Raw genomic sequence first — 27,186 nt, forward strand, 5'->3', positions numbered from 1 at the left:
AGTGCAAAGTACAGTAGCCCCTTTGTTTTCATGGAAAATGGCTGGTATTCTGGACCCCCCCCCCCCAGCAAAAAAGGCTTCAATGGCAGTGCACGGCTCATTTTGTCCCTCTCCGTTTGCCACCCACTAACAGGTGAGGGGCATGGATTCAAAGCCCACGAAAACAGAAGAGCGACTGTACAACTTAGTTTCTTTGATAAACAGCAAAGGGCAAAGTCACCACTCATGCAAGAACTAATGAAATTAAAGGTAGTAGCGTGTAGCAAGGTTGAGGTAAGGCCATACTTTACCAGTCCAAATGTGGAGCTCCAATTAGGGGATGGTGGAAGAGACAGTGACTCAACAAGACTGCCTGAAATGGAGGGGGCAGCCTCTGGTCAATGTGGAATCTGGCAGCATTCCCCTCTGATTCCAGACTGAGCCAAAGTGTGAGTGCCAAGGCAGGCTTTTTATAGTCTTGAGGCAGTTGACTGGGTTTTCCAGGAATCCTAGAAACAATGGGATCCCCACCTGGTTGATGGTTTTAACTTCAGAGTTACAAAAGGAACATTTTGGTTGATGGCAGTGACATTGATTTACCGTATATTCTCGACTATAAGTCGAGAAATTTATGCCCCAAAATAGATACCAAAATCATGGGTAATATATGGGGTTATGTTAATACTGCTTATAAAGTTCCTTAAAGAAGTGCCCACCTTCCTGTGTAGCCAGGGATCTTTAAACAGCTTCCTGTTTGAGTCCCTGTGTACTGTCCTCCCCCCCTCTCTGTGAGTGTTATCCCTCAGCCTTCCCTCCCAGCCACAATTATCAAACAGCTGTTGAGACAAGGGACACAGAGAAAGAATATACCCAGGCTTTCCCCCCGTTTTGCAGACCATGAACCTTGGAAATCCTGGTGGTGAAGGGAAAAGAGAGAGAGAGAGATGTTTGTATTCTGTTTTGCAAGCCATGAGATTTGGAAATCCTGGGAGTGAAGGGAAGGGGAGTGTGTGTGTTTGTAGGTTTGTTTCCCCATTTTCCATCCTGAGACTGACCCTTGGGAGAGGTCCAGAGAGGGAGATGTAGGGAGGGAAGTGGTGCTCTGTTTCCTCCTTTAGATCTTTTGTAACATGCCCCAGTGTTTGACCCTCAACTTATCCACAGGTCATATCAAAATCCATAATTTTGGCCCCCAAAACTGCCCTCATCCTGTACATGAGATCGACATATACAAAAGTATATATATTAATTAAGGAGGAATAAGATCAGGACAATCCCAGAGAGTTTTGAATAACATCAGGTGTGGGAAAGTACAATGAGGCTTAGCAGAAAGATTGGTTTAATGCTTTAGGCTGACAAATTTTTGTCTGTGATCTGCAAGAGGAAATGCACACAGCAGAGGGTGGGGAAGCAGCAGGGGTCCCTTCCACATGCCCTCAGGTCTGTGTGATCAGTAGAGGTTCACTTAAAGTCATCCGACCTTTCCAGGTTCAAAGCTTATGGCCTCTCTGTAACTGCTACTATAACAAAATATAACAAAATATTTGTACTCCAAAATAATGCAGGGTGTGGTAACAGGTGTCAGGAAGAAAAGTTCAAGCACAGTCTTTTATCTGTTTGCTAGTTTTCCATTTGTGTGGACTTTTTCTTTCTTTAGGGGCACATTAAAGAAATGTGATCCCCCCAGTGTGCACTGTTAGATTCTATTCCCAACAACAGCTGCCTTGAGTCGCAGTTTTGGAGAAAAGGCAGGAAAGTTATACATAAAAACAATTCAGCATGCTACATTCTCATTGTTCGGTTTTAGGCCTATGAAAAAGCCTAAGGTTAAGCCAGTTCCAGTTACTAAGTGTCTTGCTCCAGGTTAAGGGCGATGGGAGCATTACAAGATTTCTAACATTGGGGACATTAGAAACTGTGCTTGATTATTGTCTGGAAGCATGTGTTGGTGTAATACAGGCTTCTCCAGCCTGATGCCTGTGATGTAAGACTGAGGAGCTGGGCTATAATTCACATTATCCCTAGCTAGCTTTTTTTTGCCCCAGAATTCTTCCCTTGCAAAGTTATAGAAAAAGATAAAAAAACCCTCCAGTGATGGCAACTTGGAGATAAAATGATAAAATCTTTAAATAGCATGCTACAGATTTAACACCATAGTTTAATCATTGTTGGGTCAAGGGCACTAGATGCCCTCTGATCTTGGTAGCCAAGCGAGGTCAGCTCTGGCTAGTATTTGAATGGGAGACAGCCAACAAATACTAGGTGCTGTAGGCTATATTTCAAAGGAAGGAACTGGTAAAACCACCTGTAAATATTCCTTTTCTTAGAAACCCTAGGAAATTGATGAGGTCACCCAAAGTCAACAGGTGACTTGAAGGCACATGCGCATGCACAGTTTAACCCTCCGATTTGCTCCTACATTGTTCTGGCTGGAGCTGACTGATCAGCTGCTGTGTTCTTCTATATAGAATTAAGTTCTTAATGGGAAGAAAGCAGACACATGCCTTGCTTGATCATTAAATTTTAAAACAAATGTCTACTGGTTTTCTTATGTACAGATTATCCTGTTAAGGAGATAGTATTTCCTTTTGTGAAGCAATGGTTTTAAACTGTCCCAGTCTTTTCAGAAACAACTTTCCTTGAATCAAACCTTTAAAGATTAGGCTATGTAATGTATAAGCAGATGGAAGCTTTCAGACTTACTCAAATAAATATTTCACAGAGAAATGTTATTTTCTGGGCTTTTAGGTTTGTTTGTTTTTTTAAAAAAAACAATATAAGAATAGATTTTAAAAGAGTGTCAGAAGGACACTTTGTTGTTCAAGTAATTTCCAATTTACGGCAACCCTAAGGCAAACCCATCATGGGGTATTCTTGGCAAGTTTCTTCAAAGGGATTTTTACCATTGATGTCCTCTGAGGCTGAGAGAATGTGACTTGACCAAGCTCACCCACTGTGTTTATATGGCTGAGCTAGGATTTGAACCCTGGTCTGCAGAGTCATAGTCTAGCGTTGAAACCACTACATCATGCTGCTCTTCCAGGGGAACACTACCCTTAAATAAAAATCTGTAGTTATGTCAGCACCTGAAAAATATTGAGTCAGATGACAGCCATTATTTCCTGATGGAGGAGAAGTGTGTATGTAGTTTGAAGAAAGAAACCTTTGCTTTCATTCTAAAAAAATGAACTATATTCCATTTCCTTTGTGATTAAAAGAAAGTGCTTTGCATCATGCACTTCTAAGAAGCAGTTATGTGTGGGAGCAGAACCAGACAGGAAATCCCCTGTAGCTATGTATAGACTTATTGTGGTAGTATCCAGACCTGAAACAAGATGCAACAGAGAACAGGTAAACAGGGGTATTAATAATGTACTGAAACAAAATAAAAATGTAGTAGTTTTCTGTTTGTATCAATCGGAAGGAACATCTACAAGCTTACAGGATGGCTTTTAAGTACTCTTGGTCTGGTATGGTTGCAGGTCTTTTCCATTAGTACTCAAGCTTTTCATGAATCACTTCGAAGTGATATAGGCTGTGTGCTGATCTAGATTAAAGTTTGCAAAACTTAAGCCCTGGAAAATGTATATATAGGTTTAGTCTCCCTTCTCTTGAATTTCAAAATGTGAAATATTCCAAAAATCAAAACTTTTTCCATGAGTGGCTGAGATAGTGACACCTTTGATTTCTGATACCTCAGTGTACCCAAACTTTGTTTCATGGATAAAATTATTACAACTTACTGTATAAAATTACTTTAAGGTTACATAAATAAGATATAGGTATTCCAAATTCCAAAATATCTCTGGTTCCAAGCATTTTGGCTAAGGGAGACTCAACCTGTAATGGATTCATAAGATATATAAACTACAGTATATAAAATGCAAAACAGGACACTGTGTATTATAGTGAGTGTGTGTTGCTGAGAATATAGAGACAGACTGGTCCCAAGCAAAAACCCAATCCAATTTTGAACAAAGATATGAAAACATAATACCTTGATGGATAATAAACGCAGTGGCTGATGCAATCATATGGCTGATATAATCTGATGAAAGTTAAGTGTGTCAGATGTTACATTACTTCTTGGGAGGGGACTACATAAATGAGGAACAGTAAGAGTCTTATTGACTGGACCAAATATATCAACTGATTAAGCTAGGAAAGATATAAAATAAGCCAAGAAGAGAGAAAAGTCAGGTGACTGAAATCTGCCTCCACTGTATGAAGATAAACAGCTGCAATTTTCTGAGCAGATAACCAAGACATACTGATGGAGTAAACAATGCTGGTAAAAAGTATCTTTGCTCTCAAATAGGCTACGCTAAATAGCCAGTGTGGCATAGATGTTTATGTATGTTGAATTAGTTAAGTGTTGGATTAGAAAACTGACATACCAGGGTTTGAATTCCCGCTCAGCCATGGAAATCCATTGGCAATGGATTGAACAGGGATAATGACTTCCTGACTCACTATACACTTTTAAACACTATCTGACCCCATCCTCAGGTGGGCATCCTACACTCATCTATTCTCTTAACCTACAGGCTAGTTTCCAATGCCAAACTGGTCTTGCCTCTTTATTTCCATTCACATTGGCCAGTTCACAATGTCTTTGTTCACTAGTGACCCTATAGTTAAAACTGGACTTGCTACTTTATTTCCATACACAAAGGCTTTTGAATTTGAATTGACATTCTTACATACCAATGGCATATATATGTCTGTTCCTGGTTTCCATTCCACTATACGCATTGGAGGAAGTAGACTGAAGTCTATGAAAGGTCATGCTTCTTTATTTCAGTTAGTCTCAAAAGTGCTGCAAGATCTCTCTACCTACCCATTCTGCAGACTAACACGGCTATATCTTTGAATGTTTAAGATGGTAGTGTTCCTTTATACATTAACTATAGAGAAGCCTGCTAGAGAGCCTCAGTGTCCAGTCCTTATGAAAGTGTAAAAGCTTACTTGCAATACACTGTAATGTAACGAATGTATGATACCTTACATTCAATGTAATGTAATGAAAGCAATGTGCCTAGACATGGAAATGTCTATTTCCCCCTAAAGGGAATGTGTGTGTATCTATGATTACATATGATAAATAGCCTAAAAAGATCATCATAGAGCCTGTTCATTCTCCCATATAAATCAATATCCTGAGATTCCAATAGTTAAGCTTAAGTGGAATGTTGATGTTAGCTACTTGTCTGGATTTCACCATGGCCACAAGCTGGATGTGCAGGAAGCCAAAGGGTGGTAAAAGGGACCCCAGACAGAAACAGAATAGCTGACAAATGGCAAAGGACTCTGTCCCTCAGTCTAAAGAGATGAGGTTGGGCAACCATGTGTTTTGTTAGACAGGACCATGGTTGCTTTCTCTCAACAGGAGCAGAACTCTTGCTATGTGTAAGGACAGTTCAGCCATAGAGATGTGTTAAGCAGCTGTGGATTTCTATTATGCTAGAAATAATACATAATTCTGCTTTTTGTGTGTTACTAGCAGTTTAATCCATAAATGAAACACTGGCATATTTTATGATGTCTTAGGAAGGTCTGGAGTGCACTCATAATTCAAGCTAGGATAACCTCAACCTTCCTAAGACGAAAGGATAACCACAGGTGACATACCTTTGTGCCCATATTTGTGATGCTATTTGGCTTCCAGTCCTTGCCTAAGTGTAGATTATTTCTTTCCTCCTCTTCCCCAGGGATTGAGGATAAATCATGGTGGAAGTGTAAGGAAAAATAGCAGGCGGTAATGTGGGAGGGATGGGAGTTGAACATCAGTTTCAGGTGAAGAGTGGCACCAAAGTGTGCATTGATTTTCCAGATGTTCAGCCTGGGTCCTGTTTTTTTAAATGTGATAATTCTGGACATGTTCATAGAGATTATGGGACATTCCTCAGCTGGAAGGTAAAGGGTGCAGGGTATAGTCTATATATTAGGAAGTCATTTCCATGTTCAGTGCCCTGCATTTCTGGTTCATTGAATCATTTTCCCTCCTCCCTTTCCTTTCTATAGTTGCTGGATGTTGTCAATCACCTTGCACAGCAGAATCTACGGTTGCTTGTACTGGGTCGTAAACACATGCTGAATGGATCTCGTCAGTGGAACAGAAATAATATGGCTGCTATGCAGAAGAAGGCAGATTTCTTCTTTACTGAAAATGTGTATGTTCTGGTTTTCTTTAATGACCATCTTCAGACTTACTTACACAAAAGAAAGGGTGCTTCTCTTCAGAGGGCTCCTAGTATTACCAAACAAACACACTGTGCAGCTATTGTCTCTTTCTCTTCTTAACAGATATTTTTTACCCGTAAAAATAAAAATGATGAAAGAAAAAGTGGGAAAATATGGGAGGGTTACAATAGAGGGCCTGCAAAATTCTGTGAATGAGGCAGAGTGATTATATAAGAAAAGCATTATCTTGAAACATTTACAGGTTGCATTTTAAGGCAGCTTGAAAAATTGACAGTGATTCTGATCATTTGATCAGATTGATGTATACAAAACTGTACATTCTGGATCCACAGTGTATCTTTCTTAATTTCAGACTTCTAATACTTTCAATCTTTTCTCAAGGTAATGTAAAATGAATGCAGCTCTTTCGTTGTCACTGTGACCTATCTTTGTATGTATTTATCAAGTGATCAGCTGCTTTGTATTCCTTACCACATTTGAACACAATAAGTGTACTAACCTAGGCATTAAGACTGAGAAACTGATGCAGTGTTTATCACAAGGCAGAGCTCATTAAGGCATGCTTTTCTTCCCCAGCAGATTAAACAAATTGGAATCAGCAGCACTAGACAAACAACGTTTGATACAGAAATAAAGTTGCCTAGAGCTTTACAAGCAAAATACAGTATCTTTTCAGGACTTAACTTCTATTTGCTTCTGTAAAGCACCAAAAGAGCCTACCTGTACCATAAGAAAAATTGTATTTTTTAATCACATAATATTTTTGTCTAAGACACAACCTGGAATACCATGCAATGCTTAACAAAGAGTACATGTGATAGACTTTCATATTTCAAGTGATCCTTACGATATCTGGAACATCGGTGTGGGTATTCCTTCTACTGTTGCACATCACAGCTGTATTACACTGTCATTGCATTTACAATTACTGTAGCCAATTCATCACCTGGTGGTCAGTCTTCTGATATTGACTCCTCTATATTTAATGAGGCTTGTCCAGAGATAGCAGATGTACAGTTTGCCAGCATAGCAGCAGTATTCAAAGCCTTGATGGAACCTATGACAGCTTATACTCAATTGGTAAAATCTTTGAGGGACACATGTCATCTCCATACCAAGATGAGACTGAAAAATAGGTCTTTGGGGAGGTGACAGAAAATACAATGTGTGATTTTTGTGACTAAAGTGTATAAATTAAGGACATCAATAATTTAATTTAGTGCTTTGACTATAAACAGTTTGAAATAAATCAAAAGTGAAACCCAGAGGTACACTTGAATTTTGAAATAGAAATTCACTAGATCCTTTTAAAAACCCACGCTGGTGTCTTACATTTTGATGTTGGCATTTCTGCTTTTGTTATACTGCATACTGTTACTGTGTTTCAGCTATTTTGCAGTGCTGGGTCTAAATATTTGACACAAGTTCCTGAACAGCTAAATTAATCTGGCAAGATTGTTTTAGTTCACTTCTGTTTGACAAACTTTGTTGTATCATCATTTTGTAGGAAGCTGTTCTTGTAACAGACTTTTTTGAATACTGTTTCCTTAAATTTGGATGACATAATGATAGAACAGATCAATTTAGTGGGCTCATTAATTTGGGTGGTGAACAGTATTTAAATATTTTTCGGAAGGGCAGCTTATACTTACTTGGTAAAATCTTTGAGGGACACATGTCATCCCCATACCATGATGAGGCTACAAAATAAGACTTTGGGGAGGTGACAGAAAATACAATGTGTGATTTTTGTGACTAAAGTTGTGCTAATCTGCTGTAGCAGAAACACAGGGGGGGAAAAGAAAAAAGATTCTCACAGCACCTGAAGTCTAACAAATTTATTCTTAAACAACCCTCAGTTGTGCAGTGTGTGATGCTCTTCTTTGCCTTTTTCTTGTTTAAGGTCTGAAGATGATCCATTTCTACTCTATGCCACACTTCACTCAGGTAGTCACTGTAAATTTGTGACCAGAGATCTGTTGCGTGACCACAAAGCTTGTCTCTCTGACACTCTTACTCGTCGCCTGTTCTTTAAATGGCAACGTGGTCATCAGATAGTGCTGTCTAACTACACACCAGGAAAAAGGATAAAATTTGAGGTACTGCTCATTGTATCTTTTACCAGTAAAGTACGTTTGTTTATTGTACTATTTGGTTAGTCCTAACATAGATAAATCATGCTGACTATCATCTCCATAGAGTAGCAGAGACGGATGAATACCTAAAATAAAATTGAGCTGTTAACCTAAAAAAATTGTGTTGATAATTTGGAGTTAGATTAATATTCACTGATGCCTTTTTGAAGTAATAGCAACCAAATATTATTCTTTTTGTAAAATACTTTGGTTATTAGTACTATCCTTGTTTTCTTTTTGAAAAGCGATGAAAACATCTTAGTAAATATTTATCAATTCCATATTTATACACAGTAAAAACTGCATAACATTTATCTCATTTTCTTCCTTAACAGCCTGTATTGAATTACGATACAATTGTACAGACTACAGGTGACACGTGGCATATTCCCTATGATGACAACTTGTTGGAAAGATCTTCTTATGAGGTGCCAACAAAGTGGCTTTGTCTTCAGCAAAAATAAAATATATACTTTTTCCAAACTGAAACTGTATCCATGGCTTTATTCCCCCCCCCCCCCAAGAGACCAGATATTATATATCCGTTACAGAATTCACATTCTGATACAAAGGACCTGGATTTGATTGGATCCTTGCAGTACACTAACCCATATTTAATTAATTTCACAATGCCTTGGGACTTATTGAGAATATTAACTGTATTTATGATTCTCAGCAGCTGATGCAGTAATTCAGAATTCATTGTTGGCTTCTTTGTGTTCACCAATAACTGTATTTCAGATAGTTTGCTCTTGTGACCCATTTTCTGCAGAAGCTTCTAAATAGGTACTTCTCTTTCCTGATACCCTCCAGTCTTTGATGAAAATAATGATCTAGCTGTTCACTTTAATATCATTATTACCCCAAATCCGCATTCAGCTTACCTGCCTTTCTTCTTAAACAGCCTGTACTGATATGATCTGCCTGCGGAGACTAAGGTAACACATGTGTATTCCCTATGATGACATCTTGTTGGTACCAACAAAATGGCCTTGTCTTCAGCAGATTTCCCCTGATTCTTAGTTTGGCGTGTTTTGCCATCATTACTAAAAGGGGAGAAACTTAAAATGTGAAAGGGTTATGTGGAAAAGCAGTCTGTAATCTGTCTCTCAAGTGTGTGCATGTGTACCCACATGTGTGATGTTCCTAGTGTTTCATCACACTAACATCTCAAGAAAGAAATATGTTGATTTGGTCTTTTGTACCTCTGGTTTAATCCCTTGGGGGGCAAATGGTCAGACAACTGTCTGTGAAAGGGGACTAATCTTGGTATCTCACCCTGGACATCTGATGCACCATGTATAGAGAAAGGAGGACGGTGCCTTTCAACATCCATTTCTGACAGGTGGGTAAAGTGTTGACAGCAGAGCCGCCAATGGTGAGGAATGTTGGGAACGGCATCCCAGCAACAACTTGGAGGGCTGCACCACATCCACCCCGGCTCCATTGGTGTGCAGTATCTGAGTGGCATCCATAGTGCCTCTTAAAGATCGTGCATGTTTCCCTGGCTTCTAAATCCACAAAACAAGGCGTAGCTTGATATATACAGCTAAAGGTTATGTCCTTATGGGCACTTCCTTACTTCATCTTGCAGTCCCAGAAGGGAAGGGCTTTTTCCCGCATGAGTTGGCTACACGACTCAGATAAAAAACATAAATATAAATGCATGCTTCTTAGTTACGCTCAAAAAGGAGGACATTTCTGGGTTCTTCCTGGACGTATTGGAAGAGCCTGTCCCTTTCAAATGCATGCTTGATTTCAAGTTTTTATTCTGCAAACTTTCTTATGCTGTCATAGAATCATTGCCAGATCTGATCATATTTAATGTATTGTTTAGAGTGCGTTTAAGGCCATAAATCAGGGCAGCCTTACATCAGTAGGGCATGTCCGGGAAAAGGAGGACGCCTGGTCACCTTACAGAAGAGTCCCCAAAGTGTTGCCCTTTAAGAGAATTTTGGACTTCAGCTCCCAGAAGCCTCAGCCATGTTGGCCAATAGTCTGGCATTCTGGGAGATGGAGTCCAAAAGCCCTTAAAGGGCACGTTTTGGGGAACCACTGCCTTACAGTGCGACCAGGCGTCCTCCTTTTCCAGGACATGCCCCACATGTTACCAAAAGGGTCGACTCAATCTACATCCCTGCCTACGAGAGCAACTCTTCAGTTCTGCGCAGGCGCAGAAGCCATGCTCTGCGGGGGCGGGGCTTTCCCTAGCCTCAGCGACGGCTGCCCTTTTGCGCCTGCGCATTGCGCACAATGACTAAGGAAGAAAACCGGCGGTCCTTTCGCTTCGCGGGAAAGGCGCGTTCCGACTGCGCCTGCGCGGGGACATGTGGCCCGGAAGTGATCCTCCCTGGCTCCCGGAAGAAGCCCCTGTATGGTGGTGGGCCGGTTGTAGTCCCCTCCCCTAGTAGTCCAGCGGCCGCTCAGACGTCTCCTCTGCAGACATGTCCCGAGGCTCCAGCGCCGGCTTTGACCGGCACATCACCATCTTCTCCCCCGAAGGGCGCCTCTACCAAGTCGGTGAGTCCCTGGCCAGGACCGCCCCGTCATGGAGGGAGGGATTGGGGAACGCTTGCCCATAGGGAGACATAGGAGACGTTTCCTGTGCCTCCCTATGGACAAGCCTTCCCCAATCTTTCCCTGTGGGCAAGGACTGTCATTTGCTTTAAGATGCCTCGTTACATGTCCAGGGGACCAGATGGGCCCTGGCCACAAGGAGGACACGGCACTGCGGAATGTAGGACGCGACACAAAACAGCTGAAAACACGCCTATAAATAGAAGTGCGTTTCATACAGTTTATGTACGGCTATATTATATAGAGAGGTTGGCCAGTGGTCCTCACTGCCAAGGAGGAGAAGGCACCGCAGAACATGGGAAATGATACGATAAAAGCTGAAAACACCAATATAAATTGAGTTCCTATGGCTTATTTACGGCTATATATTACATTAAAGGATGACCCCAAGGAGGAGAAGGGACTGCAGAATATAGGACAAGACACCAGAAAAGCTAAAAATACCCCTAAACACAAATTGCCTTCAAGCCCATTCCCACTTATGGCAGCCTTGAGGTGAAGCTGTCATGGGGTTTCCTTGGCAAATTAGTTCTGGGGATTGCCATTGACATCCTCTGAGGCTGAGACAGTGTGACTTGCCCAAGTGGATTTACGTGGATGAACCAGGATTTGAGCCCTGGCCCCCACAGTCCTAGTCCAATGCTCAAACCGCTTCCCTCCAGTGGCTCCTTCCATATGGTTTATTCGCAGCTATAGTAGATTTACAGGGTGACCAGATAGGTCCTCTCCACTGAGGACAAGGCACTGCAGCATGTAGGACCCTCAAGACACAACCAAAGCTGGAAAAACTCATTTAAATATAAATTCATGCTTCTTAGCTGTGCTCAAAAAGGCGCCGTAAAATGTAGAACAAACTCAAGAAAAACAGAGGAGGGCATTCTGAAATAGACGCTAAAAACACTAATATAAACTCATGTTTCTTAGTTGTGCTCAGAGTGGAAGGCCTCAGGAAACTCCTCCTGGACAGGAGGCTGACATGTTCTGGAGAAGGAGGATGTCGGAAGGAGGAACGGCTCAGGTTTCTGCCTTGGTCACTACCAGGGAGGCTGTGAGACCCAGCACCTTTGCCTTCATGGCATGGCTGGAGTGTCCTCCTCCATGCCTTTGGGTGTAAAAGATGGAGACACAGCCCTCAACCAAAAAATACAGTTCTTCTTTCTCAAAAGTGAAACTGAAAGCAATCTGGAATGTGTCTTGTCACCAGCACCAGCAAAGTCAGTGTGTGTGTGTGTGTTTTAGGCTTGCCTTATATTCTTCAGTCATTAACTTTGTTGCTGTGAAGTTGCACTTAGGCTACATCCACGCTGCAAAAATAATCCTTTAACTGCCATTGCTCATTACTATGGAAATCTTGGAATTATAATTTGTTGTGGCACCAGAACCCTCTGACAGAGACGCCTAAATGTCTCACAAAACTACAGTTCCCAGAATTCCATAGTATTGAGCCAGGATAGTTAAAGTGGTGCCAATTTGGATTATTTCTGTAGTGCAGATGTAGCCATACTGAATTTTCCCTCTTATACTATAGCTGGAAGTTAATTGGGCTTGACTGGCTTTACCTAGGTCACCCTGTTATCAAAGTTTTCAGGGTGGATATGGTGGCATAGTTGGCTGCATTTGGCTGCAGCAGGCTTTATGTTATCGTTGTGTTTTAAAATTTTCAGAAATGTTCCCTGAAAACTAAGAAAATATAGGGTAAACGTGATCATGAATGCATGTACCATTATATTTATTGATATACTGTATATCATGAATGCATGTACCATTATATTTATTGATATACTGTATATCATGAATGCATGTACCATTATATTTATTGATATACTGTATATCATGAATGCATGTACCAGTACCGGCATACAAGTTTGGAAACTTCAGTTAATTCAAATCTTGGCAGCCAGATTGGTTACTAGGACATCCAGGAGTGAACATGTCACACCAATATTAAAATCACTACACTGGCCACTAATTAGTTTCCAGGCAAAGTACAAAGTGTTGTTTGTTACCATTAAAGCCCTACATACATGGTTTATGTCCAAGTTTTCTACAGAATCGCCTTCTCCCGTACAGTCTGCCCCATACACTCAGGTCCTCTAGCAGATGTTTACTCCAGTCAGCCAGAGGACTTTTTCTGCAGCTGCCCCTAGACGGCAGAATGACTTGCCAGAAGAGAGTCAACAGCTGAATGCACTGTCTGAATTTAAAACAGAATTAAAGACCAATCTCTTCTTGCAGACTTATCCAGATAATTTTTAAATGTAAATGTTAAATGATTAATTTTAAATGTGGATTAATATGCAATGTCTTGTTTATCCTTTTAAATTGATGTATGTTTTTAACTGATGTTCTATATTTGCTGATCTGTGCTTAATCTGGCAAGAAATAAATATAATTGCTATTATTATTGTTATTTTTTATAAAAACTACTGAAGTAAAAGCTTTCAGTTTTCTAATAGATAGGAAGTAGTCAGACAAAGCATGTGTGGTAATATGTACAAGATGCCATTTTTGCTAATGTTGGTGAAAGAGGACACTCCACTTACCATGGCAGTACTCCCCTATGTCTCTTTCCCCACAGTTCTGAGCCTTTTACAAAATTTAGCGAAGTGGGAGTTAACTTTTAAAGTTAACTTCATTGCATTATCCTGTACATATATATGCTAAGAAGCATAGTGTAACAGCCTGTCTGTTTCAAATGCATGCTTGAGTTCAAATTGTGTAACATTTTGTGTGAAATACTGAGCAGACATGACTTACCACTTATTAATTAAGAGTTTTATTCTGAGAACTTTCATATGTTGTCATAGAATTATTGCCAAATCTAATAATATTTAATGTATCATTTAGAGTACGCGTTTAAGGCCATAAATCAGGGTGGCCTTACATCAGTAGCTGTCCGTGGAAAAGACTGTGCAGTTGTTGTAACACAGAAGAAAGTACCTGTAAGTAGTCTGACTGCCTGATTTCTCCTTGAAATGCTTGAAAGTTAACTAGTTGTCTTTTTTATTCTTAGTCTAATATCTAGTTGGTGACATAACTCCTGGTGCACCTGCATATTTTTTTAGATGTTGTGGCAAGAGATATTCTTTACCTTCTTGTGCAACATCACTTACCTGGATGAACAATAGCAGCCAGGGCATTTAATGACACAACTTTTCTTTACAGCTGTTGATTAGCTGCAAGGGTGTACCTGTGTGTATTCTAGTTTCCTCTCTCCTGAACAATCCCATTTTGGGAGAAAGATGTGATATAAACCCAATAAGTAAAATAAATGAGAAAGAGCATGCTTACACTGGGGGCAGAGGTTGCTTCCTCTTCCTTGGGTTCACAGTGGCAAAAAGTGTGTGGACACACATTCAGAGCCAGATAGTAGCTGAGGGCATGTAAGTGTGCAACAGCAGCCAGAGGAGACATGTGAAACAGAAAGCAGCCTCTGCCCCAAGAAAGTGGAATATGTTTGCACTCTACCAACATGTTTATTGAGTCATGGCCATAATTCTCAACTCCATAGCAGTTGATTTCATTATTGAAGAATATTGTGGGTTCTTTGGAGCATGCAGTTGGATTTATAAACAACCAGTCATAGAAGTTCTATAGAACTATAGGTTGGTAGGATTAATCCCCTTGTGCAGTGTTCTAGCTCTCCCAGGAGGTGCAGCTGCAAAAAGGAAACAAAACTGTTGTGATAAAATTGAGTAGTGACTGTCCGACTCAGACACAATCTCATTTGAGAAAATATTTCCACAACGTAAGGATTTCAGTTGTTCATTTGTTTCTGCCCATCTAATGTGCTTCTGGGATCTGTGGTTTACTGTTTACTGAAATGAATGATAACTAAAGCAGTAAATGGTTTTTCCTAGGCAGTCCTTCAGTTTGGATAGCAGAGTAAACCAGAAGTGGAAAAATGAAATTATTTGGTGACTGGATTCTCCCATGTCAAGACCTGGGGAGTAAGATGAATGTAACACAATAAACTGCTCCCCCCTCCTCTAATGCTGCTGTGGGAATTTGTCCAGAAGTTTCAAACAGTCAAACTGTGGCTAATATTAACTATGGTTTGCTTTCAAAAAAACTGACATGAGGACATGTGAGATTGAAACCAGTGGCATTACTAGGAGGTTGAGGCCTGCCTCAGAAGAGGGGTGACACCCGGCTGAGTGCCTCCCACCTCACTTCTGTGCAGTGTTCTAGAATAGAGCAGCATGGGGCAGCAAGGGAGAGGACAGAGTGCCTTCTTGCTGCATGCCATCTACTCACGAGTAGAGCAGCGAATGGCAGCAAGAGAGAGAGCAGGGTGCTTTCCACCTGCCTGCCATGTACTGTCTACTCGCGAGTGGAGCAGTGCAGGGTAGCGAGGTAGGGGGGTGTCCTTTCAGCCCTGCCTCCTGCACAGGGTGACACCCCAGGCAGGGATGCCACTGCCTGAAACTATTCATTCTAGGTAGCACAACAGCATTTTTCTGTATTGTTTTTGCAACATAATGTTTATGTTTTCTGTTTTATCCATTAGGATAAGCTACTGGATTCTAGTACAGTGACACACTTATTCAGAATAACTGAAAATATTGGATGTGTAATGACAGGAATGACAGGTAATCTGAAATCAAATGGAAGTTGTCTACAGTGTTGATCTGAAGTTGAAGTTTGAGTTCAGGTGCTAAATAAGTTTGAGTTGGGGCGCTAAACATATGATTAGCATTTTAACATTTCACAGTGAAGACATAGTATTGGAGATACTTTCCGGGGAGGAGCTAAATTCCTGCCTGCAAAATGGATAATCCTCAATACATTGCACAGTGGTGCCTGAGAGGAAATAGTCTGGGATTAAAAAGTTAATAAATAAATCCAGACCCTGAAAGATTAGATGTTGAGATACATTGTTCCTTGTACAGAATATCAGTGACGTTGTGGTTGGATTTAAGTGACTTTTGCAAGCAATTATACTTACTACATGCAGGATGAACACTGATTTCTCTTTCTTCTTTAATGTCAGCTGACAGTAGGTCTCAGGTGCAGAGAGCCCGCTATGAGGCTGCAAATTGGAAATACAAGTATGGTTATGACATTCCAGTTGATATGCTGTGTAAAAGGATTGCAGATATTTCTCAGGTCTACACACAGAATGCTGAAATGAGGCCTCTTGGTTGCTGTAAGTATAGTGAAATATAAACTGAAAATAACACTTCAGAATATTGAGATGTTAAGGCTGCAGTACTGTGGGGCAGTACAGTTTTGCGTGTGTATGTGTGTGTGTTTTGTCAAAATTCAGGGATATGGTTTGGCTGCCATGGGGTTCATGTTTTAACAGCGTTTTTAAAAAAAATCTTAGCTTTTCAAGTTTATTGTTTGTTTTAGGCCTCTTCGGTCCATGGAACTGTCAAATGTAACAGTTGCTGTTGGTAGCATAGGTCCGGTCCATACCGCAGAAATAATCCTTTTTGAGACTGCTATAACTGTCTTGGCTCAGTGCTAGGGAATTCTGGGAACTGTAGTTTTGGGAAACATTTAGCCTCTGTCAGAGAGCTCTGGTGCCACAATAAACTACAGTTCCCAGGATTCTCTAGCACTGGGCCAGAGGAGTTAAATCAGTGTCAAATGGATTATATCTGCAGTATGAATTGGATCATAGATACAATGCTACAGGGTGGAATGGGAAAATTTGAGGGGGAAATCCCTTCTATTATTGGGCGGGGGGGGGGGGGTCTTGGTTAGATTGGAGCCCTTGGACAACAAATGAGAATCCCAGTATTTGGATTTGGTAGCTTTGTAAGAAATAATATTTTCAAAATTCTTCACTCTCTCACAAGGCATGATTATGATTGGCATTGATGAAGAAAACAATCCTCAGGTATACAAGTGTGATCCAGCAGGATACTACTGTGGATTTAAGGCAACAGCTGCAGGAGTCAAACAGACGGAATCAACTAGCTTTCTTGAAAAGAAAGTAAAGAAAAAATTGGACTGGACATTTGAACAAACAGTGGAGGTAAATCAGAAAGACTGTTTCTAACTTGGCAGAATTCAAAGATACAGCTGTGTTAATCTGTGGAATCAGTATGTAGACAGATCTTCTAGCACCTTTGAGACTAACTGAAAGAAAGAAGTTGGCAGCTTGAGCTTTCGTAGACTTTAGTAGAGAGATCTTGTAGCACCTTTGAGACTAACTGAAAGAAAGAAGTTGGCAGCATGAGCTTTCATAGACTAAAGTCTATGAAAGTCTGCCAACTTCTTTCAGTTAGTTTTAAAGGTGCTACAAAATCTCTCTACATATGTCTAACTTGGGTTGTAATCCCTAGTGATGAAGGGAACTTGTGATTTGGTGTGTGTGTGGTGAAGACATTTGTATGTTTTCTTTACTACTAAAGTCTTTTTCTTCCAATCCACAAGGTCTTTCCACACTGACTCTTGCCTGCAACAATTGTGGTTTTATGTTCAGCAGTTTCCGCTTAGGAAAAAAACAACAACTGAATGCAGGCAATTACAAGTATTTGCTATAATAGCAATCTGTAGTCTTGTGTTGTTCTTGTAAGAGAATGTACCCAGGAACAAAATCAACAGCCTTGCATGTTCCTGAGTTGTACAATTACTGTTCTAATGTCTTTGTAGTTGGTTCATTAGGCGAGCAATAAACTAGGTGTGGTGTTGGTTCAGGGTCTCAACCTGGACTCTAATGATATCTGCATATTTATGGATTGGTGTTATTTTAACCTAAAAGATTTCATGCTTTTACTTTAACCATAGGTCCATCTAGTATTGTTTACATTGTCTGTCAGCAGCTCTCCATGGTATCATACTTTCCCAGTCATAGCTGGAGATAGTTGTAAACCTGGGACATAGAAAACCCTCCCTTGAATTACAGCAGCCCTGTCTAAATCCTCTTTGGGTGATGCAGTGGGAATTTCTCCAGCTTGCTATTTTTAACATATTTTTTCCTGGATCTTCATATCTCTATACTGGCATCACAATTATTGTATGTTCGTATTAGCAGGAGATCAGTGTGGACCAGCATCAGAGATATTACATGTTAAAATAGTTCAGTGGGTTTTTAGCTTCACATACTTACACACAAAAGACACGATATAAATATTTAAATAAATCATGCCAAGCCAAAGTCTGTGTTAACAATGAATAGTTGCTTAAGACGTATATTGTTAGATGGCCAAGCAAGCCCTTTCTTTTTTTGTGTCCCACCCTGCTTTTAGCTACCACTCAATATTCTAAATGTCTTTGTAGCATTCGAGTATTAATATGGCTTCTCCCTTTCTTCAGTTTGCATCCCATTCGGTCTTCTCATGGAAATATGTTCACTCTCACTGTCCCCTGAAATTCCCGTCCCCTCTACAAGACATTGTGCCAAGAGATCTAATTCATGTGCATCCTAGCATCACAGAGGGGAACATTTATTTTCTACCTTTTCGTACCATAGTAGTGGTCCTTTTGCTGAACTTTAGGGGTTCAGTAGTGATTTTTCAGATGTTTGAGGCTTAGCCCTAATGAGCTATCAGCCCTAATGGTTGATAATGCTGAAGGATTGTAGGAGTTGAAAGTAAAAATAAAAACATCTGAAGCTCTGTAATTGTCCACTTCTGCTCCACTGAGACATCACTTGAGACCTGTGTCCTCCACCTGCATCAGTCCTCCCTCCTTAGTTTTTATCCCACAGACTGTACTTCCTCTACCTAAAAGAGAAACCAAACTGCTAAACAAACGTAACACAAAAAGGCACTACCCATAGGTTAGAGGAACTATAGTCTCAAAGCAGCTTTTCTCGCTCTGTTTTCTCTGCACCTGGAGAATTGATCCTCTTTGATGAAAGGACATACCTCCCTGCTTTTGTTGTGGCATTTCTCTTCACCTAGTTTTTTGTGGGTTTTTTGGTCTATGTGGCCATATTCTAGCAGAGTTGGAAATCTCTTCACCTAAATTGCAGGAGCCCCTGAGGTCATGCCACTTCAATACTCAGTTTTTCCCCAGTCCAGTACCCATAGTGTGTCTTAAGCCCAGCTGAAACACTGCTCATCAAATAATGCAATTAACTCAACACATTCTAATTAAATGAGTTATTTTACTCTTAGTGAGAGTGGGGCAGTAGAACAGCAAGTGAAAGAAGTTTGGCAAAGATATAAAGGAAAAAGATGGGAGTGTATTCCTAGGGTGCAGAGAAGGTGATGGAACCATAGGCACAGTGAGTCAGGTGTGTTTGTCTACTGGGATGTGGAACAATCTTCTGTGGGTCAATCACTGGTCAGGGAAACAATAATTACAATGTTGCAAAAGTATAAATATGATTTGCCGTTCTCAAGAAAGGACCAACATAATTACCTTCACACAGGATTGCAATGCCAGTCTTAAAAGACTTGTGTTATTGTTTGATATATGATTTTTCAACAAGTGCTGTTTTTTGATGGATGCTTCTTCAGGATTTTCATGGTGCAACTAATTGCAGAGCTCTCTTCTGAGAAAGAAGTAGGCAGAATCTGTTGCTAGGCAGATTTCAGCAGAAGAACTGCTTTGGGCAAAGTGCCCACAAGAGCAAGGCATCCTTCTGAGCAGTTTCCTTTTGAAATCACCCTTGCTAGCTACACTTGTTTAAGGGTAGTCCACTAGAGAAACAGGCTAGGGACCAGCCATAATTACAAATACATACATCATGTATTTTTTAAAAATATAAAATGCTAACATGTCAGTTTTAGTCTTGCTTCATTCGGATCACATTTCTTTTCAAAATAATCTGAAATGTGCCTGATGAGATTTAGCAAAAGATGCTACACAAAATTAATTAGCAATCAGCACCTCTATCTCCAGGGCTGTTCTGCAAATTCTAGCCAAATTAGTTAAGCTGTAAATATTAGCTTCTTTGTATGTATCTTCCTTGTCAGTGGAATAGTTAACTTTATGTTTATTCATGCATGTTGGTACTCTTGAAGACTGTATTACGCTGAGGCAGAGGTGAATGTTGGAATGAAATGTCTTGTGGCACTTTTAAAAAGAGAAACCTCATCTATTGGACTTGTTCATTTTGACATTTGACCTATAAATGCCAATTTGGGAGCTTTCTTTGAATCTTATATTTTACAATGCTACAAAACAAATGCAAGACTTCCAACATCATCTTGCTGCTTCAGGGGAAATACTGCCAGCTCTTAAAGGACTATGTCAGAGCTTGCATATATTTGAATAACTTTTTTCCCATCATAATGTGAACATCTTTTCACTGATATAGTCATAAGTGAACTAGAAGAGATTAATTTAACCTCCTTAAAACAATTTTGAATTAACTGAAACAGTAACCCGGTTAAGCTCAAGTTATTAAATTGTAAGAGTATGCTTTGATACATCTGTGTTCATATTGTCATGGTATAGGACAGCCTTCTCGGATGTGGTACTCTTTTGAAGGTTTGGGCTACAACTCCTATCATCCTTGTCCACTGGTCATACTGGCTGGGGCTCCATATCAGGACAGACAGTTATGTGGAATGTGATGCTTTCTGTGGGTTCCTTTTGTACTCCTCAGAAGGAGTACTGGACTTGCGCCTTGAATACATTCACATTTTTTAAGATGGTAGAGAATCTATGTATTGAGTTAGCTGTAAGAGTATTAAGAGGAAGAAAAGTGCTTACCATTACTGAGTCTTTGTTTTGTTTCAGCTGTGGATCTAAACTCATGAGGCTGAACAAGTAATTGTACTTCAAAATCACAACACTTAAATGAGCTTAAAAATCATGTCAGAATGGTAAACAAAGGCACTGCACAAAATATATGCATTTTTCTTCTGAATTTCACAGGCTCCACCACAAATGGAAAGCGTTTAATTTTACAATGTTGCCTTACAGCTGCAATTCCAAATATAAATGTGATCTGTATTCAGGTGTAAATATATTGAGTGTGCTGGCTGGGTGTCTGCCCTGCTTCTCAACAGAAAAGATTAAACTGAATTAGATTTAAATACAATTAACTGTAACCCCACTTAAAAGTATTTGGAATACAATTGATTCAGCGTACGTACAATTAAGGGGGTGAATGTAAATAGCACACTTATAACATGTAAAATTGATTATATATGAATTACATTATTTAATTCCATTGTATTTCCTTGTTACTTCCCTTTCAGACAGCAATAACCTGCCTTTCTACTGTTTTGTCTATCGACTTCAAACCTTCTGAAATAGAAATAGGAGTTGTTACAGTTGATAATCCTAAATTCAGGTAAAGTGAAACATGTTTTTAGAACTCTCCTTTTGTTTAAATACAACACACTAATTTCTTTCTTTTATAGCAATACTTTAAACATGTCCTACTTCCTGGTAGTATAGTTGGGAGCATTTAATTTTATTACATAGGATTATGTAGCTAAGAATATAGCAGTATATGCCTTCTGGTGTATATATAATGTGCATATGGCTGGCAGAGGACATAGGATAGTATAAAAACATGCAGGACTCTTAGAAATGATAATAACTGAGAGGTTGGTTTTAGTAAGAATAGCATAAGTGCACAAGACCCAGCAGTGAAAAAGGAGAAGGAGATTTTTAAAGGGTCAGTGTGACTGGAACTCTTAACCCTCTTACACTAAATCTTTCAGATCCCACCACACTGGGTCTCTCGGATCCCTTTGATTATGGGACCACCACAGGATTTACTGTTAGTGAGAGTAGAACAGCAGGTGAAAGAAGTTTGGCAAAGATATAAAGGAAAAAGATGGGAGTGTACTCCTAGGGTGCAGAAAAGGTGATGGAACCATAGGCACAGTGAGTCATGTGTGTTTGTTTACTGGGATGTGGAACAATCTTCTGTGGGTCAGTCACTGGTCAGGGAGACATTAGCTCTCTCACACTGAATCTTTCAGATCCCCTCACACTGGGTCTGTGGTATCCCTTCGATTATGTGACCTGCACAGAGTTACACAGGATTCTTCTCCTGTTTTATGAGAAATAGTTTGAGGCTTTTTTTTTACCTCAGAACTATCTCTCTAACCCTTGGTCCTCCCACTGACTTAAGTCTCTTTATTATTAAGTGTTTTATTACTATAGTTCTTAGTGGGTTTTTTGGGCTATGTGGCCACGTTCTAGAAGAGTTTCTTCCTGACGTTTTGCCAGCATCTGTGGCTGCCATCTTCAGAGAATACTTTGCCTGGAAAAATTGGGTGTATATATACTGTGTGAGCCTGGAAATGCAGGAGTGATTTGCATGTGTATTGTTCTGTGCTGATGGCTGGCCTCAGGCTGGAAGGCTAATGCAAAAGGGATTAGTGTCTGCTAATTGGTGATCATTATCTGCTGGGAAAGCCCCTGACTCTAAGTGGTTTTCCATTTGCATTTGCTGAGTCCTTATCTTGCTATTCCTCAGGACTGGTAGCCAAATTTTGTTCACTTTGAGGGTTTCTTCTTTCCGGTTGAAATTATCTAGATGTTTGTGGATTTCAGTGGCTCCCCTATGCATCCTGACATGGGAGTGGTTGGCATGGTCCAGAATTTCAGTGTTTTCAAACAATATTTTATGCCCAGGATGGTTTGTGGCATGTTCTGCTACTGCTGATTTTTCTGGCTGGCCAAGTCTGCAGTGTCTCTCGTGTTCCTTGATTCTTGCTTGCACACTGCGTTTGGTGGTCCCTATGTTTTATTACTATTCTTGGTAGCCTGTTTTGATGTTAAACATAAACTACTGCAGGGCACTCCTTTGTGAACAATAAGAAAATACAGTGGGTCCTTGTTATCCACTGAGGTTTGGTCCCAGGATCTCCCGTGCATAACAAAATCCATGGATGTTCAAATCCCATTAAATATAATGGTAAAAGAAAATGATGTCGCTTACATAAAATGGAAAATCAAGGTTTGCTATATGGAATTTATACTTTTGCGGAATATTTTCAAGCCATGGATGCTTGAATCTGTGGATTAAAAAATCTGTAGATAAGGATGGCTGACTGTAACTTTTGTTTAGAAAAAGAGTTTATGATGGTATCTCTCTTGATAGTTGGTTCTCAAAGTTTTTGGTTACAAAGTGTGTATTACTTCACTGGTTACAAATTGACTTTGTTTGAGTTCACTCAAGGACTTCAGTTACGTCTCAACTGTGTTTTAGCTCTTTCCACACTAAAGCTTCTTCAGTAGGAGTATAAATTCTATCAATCTCTAGCAAGCTGCAGGAAAAGAGATTCCACTTCAACATTAGGAGGAACTTCCTGACAATAAGAGCTGTTGGACTGTGAAACACACTTCCACGGAGAGTGGTAGAGTCTCCTTTCTTGGAGGTCTTTAAACAGAGGCTGGATGGCCATCTGTCAGGGATGCTTTGGTTGTGAGTTCCTGCATGGCAGGGAGTTGGACTGGATTGCCTTTGTGGTCTCTTACAACTCTGTGATTCTATGATTTATTCTACAGAATAATGTGGATCTGAGCCTTCCCTTCACCGGCTCTCTATTGCTCAAAGAACTTATCAATTTAAACCGATTTCACAGGATGTCTTCTGTCCTTCTGAAATCCTACCTCCCTATATGGGAATCTGAATCCCCTTGAATGCTAAACACTTATTCCCAGTTGCACTCTGGGCACTTCTAAGACATGCTCCTGCCTCAGCAGGCTTAACACACTCATCTGTTCTCAATGTTTCCTCCTTTTTATAGCCGCTCATCGGGTAGGCCCCCACCTTTTTGCCAGCGTGACTCCGATTGTTGTCCTGAACATTTCAGTCTGCCAGTGTCTCTCCGCAGTTGGTATGAGCAGCTCTAAGATAACAATGAGAGTTAGATGTCAAGATTTTCTCAGTGACACCACCCTGGGAGATACTCCCAGCACCCCTCATTGTTTCCTATACTGGCTATTGCTGATGAGAGTTGCAGCCCAACAGCATCCAATGGACCACATATTCCCTACTCCTTTAAAGTAACCTTGTGTGTTAAAGTCTAATACAGGGGTGCAAACTGACTTAGCTTCTGTCTCTCTCACTGTGGTCCCAAACACACTGCAGAAATAATCCAGTTTGAAACCACTTTAATTGCCCTGGCTCAGTGCTAGGGAATCCTGGGAATTGTAGTTTATTATGGCACTAGAGCTGTCTGACAGAGAGGGCTAAATGTCTCATAAAATTACAGAATTCCCAGAATTCCCTAGCATTGAACCTGGACAGTTAAAGCTGTCTCAAACTGGATTATTTCTGCAGTGTGTTTGGGACCTTGGAAAACTTATTTATGGTAACTTGAACTGTTTTTTAAAAATGGGTGACCTGATTCTTGGTAGCAAAAGGTTTTCTACTTCTGTTTGTATTATGTGGATTTTCTAATTGTGTGATTTCTTTGAGACAAAGGATAACTTGTTTCCATTGTTTTCACTCCACTTCTAGGATCCTTACAGAAGCAGAGATTGATACTCACCTTGTTGCTCTAGCAGAGAGAGATTAGCTCTGTTTACAATTTGGAATTCTGTGACTTCAAACCAGAATACCTGGTGAAACCAAACTTGTTAATGGCTGTAGATTATGGGCTGAAAATGAAATCCTCCTTATCTCGTGTATTTCACTCTGTACAAATAAAACTGAGGTTTTGGAATGTTTTGTCCTTTCTTATTGCTGAGAATGTAGTTATATGACACTTCAATGATACTGTGACTGAATTTTACTGTGTGTTACAACTATGAACATTCCTGCAAATAACCACAGAAAGCAGCTCTGTAAAAGCAACTTCAGAGATAATGGGATGAATATATTGCTTTCCCTAAACCTGCCAAACTTGTTAGTTGTTGTAGCACAGTAATAATGGGTTCCTTTTTGCTACTGGAAATCTGACAGAAAATTGATAGCCCTGCTCTTCTACCCTCTACAGAAGAAGCATCAAATTAAAAAACCTACAGCACAATGCTATACATGTCTACTTAAAAGTATTCCTCATTTATTTCTGGTAAGTTATTCACTGGTAAATGTGTATAGAATTGAGATCTTCACTATCTCCTTAAATGTGTCATTTATGCCCAGTAAGATGTTAAAAGACTGAAAGAGTTAGTGTTAAAATCAAACTTTTACAGGTTTAGTCTCCCTTATCCAAAATGCCTGGGAACAGAAGGGGTTTGGGATATTTTTTTTCCAGATTTTGGAATATTTGCATATACAAAATACAATATCTTGAAGATGGGACCCAAGTGAAACTTATTAGTTTTGTATGCACCTTATACACACAGCCTGAAGGTAATTTTATACATAATATTTTTAATTTATAAAGAAAACAAGTTTATGTACACTGAACCATCAGAAAACAAAGGTGTCACTATCTCAGCCACCCACATTGACAAATTTGGAGGATTTAGGAATTCCAGATAAGGGAGACAAGCTGTAACCTAAAATTAGGGCTTTTTCAACAAGCTAACCAGTCAGAAATCATCATTTTGAATGACTATGTTGAAGCATAATGTATGGGAAAATGTTGCAAATTGAATAATTTCCTCTCATTTTCAGTTATGACTGAGATTGCTATCCATGTGGCAGTCTTTGAAATATAATCTTAAGAGCTTGATTGTGCTTGTTTTTTTTAAAAGGCTAGTTTGTCATATCCCTCCCAGACCCCAGCATTCATTTGTAACTTGGAGTTTGTAGACATCTATCCATTCCTTTAAATATGGTCTTTAACCAAATTAGTTTTCAGGTTTTTTATCCATGTTTCAGGTGGCTTATAAAAACACATGAAAATGGAAATAGAAACATCATTTCCCTCCCCTTTATTTTTTTTCCCAATCAGGTTTAGGAACTTCTGTAAAACTGGCAGTCTGTCATGTTGTGTCATAAATATTGGCCCTGACTAATAACATAATTATCACTGTACCTGTGATTTTTTTGTTCAACTAGACTAATACTGCTACCCCTTCTGATTACTCTTTAAAAACTTAAGAAATAGAAGTTGAATAATGTAAACCACTCCATCAAGATGCAGCCTCTTCTGAATCTTGAGAAATGTATGATGATGTTTTGAAGCTAATTCATCTTCATGACTATGTATGCAAATTGTCCTGAACTTGCATGTAATAAGGTTAATGAACAAGCTGTCGTTTTTGTTTCTGGGATTCCCGTAGAGATCAGACTTGGCTATTGTGGAAAACAGGATGGTGGGTGAGATAAGCCTTTGTTCTGTTCAGCGGGCTCTTCTTGTGTCCTTAACATTTTGTTCTTTGTATTGACTATGTGGCCTTTAACTTCAGATTATGCATATGCTTTTTAATAACTGAAATGCAGAGGTCTGTAATAACTCTGGATTGCAATGTTGTTCTCTGGCTTTTGCCTTAATACCTTAAACTCCCATGATTAATCATGGGGTGTATTTCACAGATAGAACTGACAATATGCAGACTTACTGCCTCTGTTAAACATAGCAGGATGGGGGGGGGGGGATGCCACAAGGAGACTAACGTTTGAAGTTCTACAAAATCCAGAAAGAGTTGAGAATTCTTCCATCCAAACATACATATAACATGGTTTCTGAGTCTGTAATAATTTTTCCTTGCAATATGAGTAGACCAAAAGTAAGGAGAAAGCAATGTCCACTTAAACCACATCCCAGTGTCCCTGTGTACCCAACTGTCCCAAAAGATCTGAGAAAGGTTTTGTAATCACATTTAGCCGAACTTGTTTTAAAAACTTGCAAGCAAGACATGATTGCAGGAAATTTTATGATCATGTTTAAACATGCTTTAAAAATGCTAGACATCTTTATGCAGAATGAAGATTCATAGGATGTTTGTTGAGGCCTTAAGTGGATGATCATGTCTCATCTCAGTTTAGGTCAACTGATGCTACAGGTGAATGCCTGGATTATTGAGCTGTGAATCTCTAGAACAGGGTGGGCAGCTTGTTGTTCCTGTTGTTGGACAGTAAGTAAGCAACTCTAGCCAGAATAGATAGTGATGCATATTGGGAGTTGCTTGCAGCCCAACATCTAGAACGTCACATGTGTCCCTCCCTGCTCTACAGGGTGGTACAATCAAACTTCAACCTAAGGCTACTTTGAAGTGTAAATCCCAAATGTGGGCTCTCTCTTGCAGTATTAAAGCATGTAAAGCACCCTGATGAAAGACTGGGTTTAAGAATTTACTTGACTTGTGTGGTAGATTATATCTTTCCCATTCCCCCCAGCTATTATCAATATTTTGGTTATTGCTATCATTAAGAAGTATACATACCATATATTAATTGACATAATCAATGGCATACTTAGCAAAACTCGGAAGTACCGAAACACCGCAGAGCCTTTACTTTGACACAAAGTGGTGCTCTTGCCTCAGCTGTCCTTGAAGGCCGATACAAGAAGATCCC

At 39.8% G+C, this 27,186-nt stretch overlaps 2 protein-coding genes across 3 annotated transcripts in view; both read left to right on the forward strand.

The window, feature by feature from the left end:
- Positions 1-8,807, forward strand: part of PRORP (protein only RNase P catalytic subunit) — a 59,712-nt gene extending 50,905 nt beyond the window's left edge. For both annotated transcript variants that reach the window (XM_089522114.1, XM_089522113.1), the window contains exons 6-8: positions 6,004-6,152; positions 8,087-8,282; positions 8,654-8,807. In XM_089522114.1, the coding sequence (XP_089378240.1) occupies positions 6,004-6,152; positions 8,087-8,282; positions 8,654-8,782 (474 nt within the window). In that variant the 3' untranslated portion in view covers positions 8,783-8,807. The remainder of the gene's footprint in view (positions 1-6,003; positions 6,153-8,086; positions 8,283-8,653) is intronic.
- Positions 8,808-10,656: 1,849 nt separating this feature from the next.
- Positions 10,657-24,439, forward strand: LOC149314910 (proteasome subunit alpha type-6). The gene is made up of 7 exons (XM_089522116.1): positions 10,657-10,838; positions 13,743-13,837; positions 15,406-15,487; positions 15,889-16,044; positions 16,703-16,881; positions 21,008-21,102; positions 24,235-24,439. The coding sequence occupies exons 1-7, from the start codon at positions 10,763-10,765 to the stop codon at positions 24,290-24,292; spliced, it is 741 nt and encodes a 246-aa protein (XP_089378242.1). The 5' UTR covers positions 10,657-10,762; the 3' UTR covers positions 24,293-24,439.
- The last annotated feature ends 2,747 nt before the right edge of the window (positions 24,440-27,186 follow it).

Source organism: Sceloporus occidentalis, unplaced genomic scaffold, assembly GCF_023333645.1.
Source record: "Sceloporus occidentalis isolate IW3139 unplaced genomic scaffold, rSceOcc1.0.p SCAF_4, whole genome shotgun sequence".
Taxonomy (NCBI): Eukaryota; Metazoa; Chordata; class Lepidosauria; order Squamata; family Phrynosomatidae; genus Sceloporus; species Sceloporus occidentalis.

Bases quoted from the DNA above. Each gene is read 5' to 3' on its own strand.
- LOC149314910 (XM_089522116.1), top strand. From the start codon at position 10,763: ATGTCCCGAGGCTCCAGCGCCGGCTTTGACCGGCACATCACCATCTTC. The intron at 13,838-15,405 runs GTAAGTAGTCTG...TTTATCCATTAG, and splicing joins TAACACAGAAGAAAGTACCT to GATAAGCTACTGGATTCTAG. The intron at 21,103-24,234 runs GTAAAGTGAAAC...CTCCACTTCTAG, and splicing joins GTTGATAATCCTAAATTCAG to GATCCTTACAGAAGCAGAGA.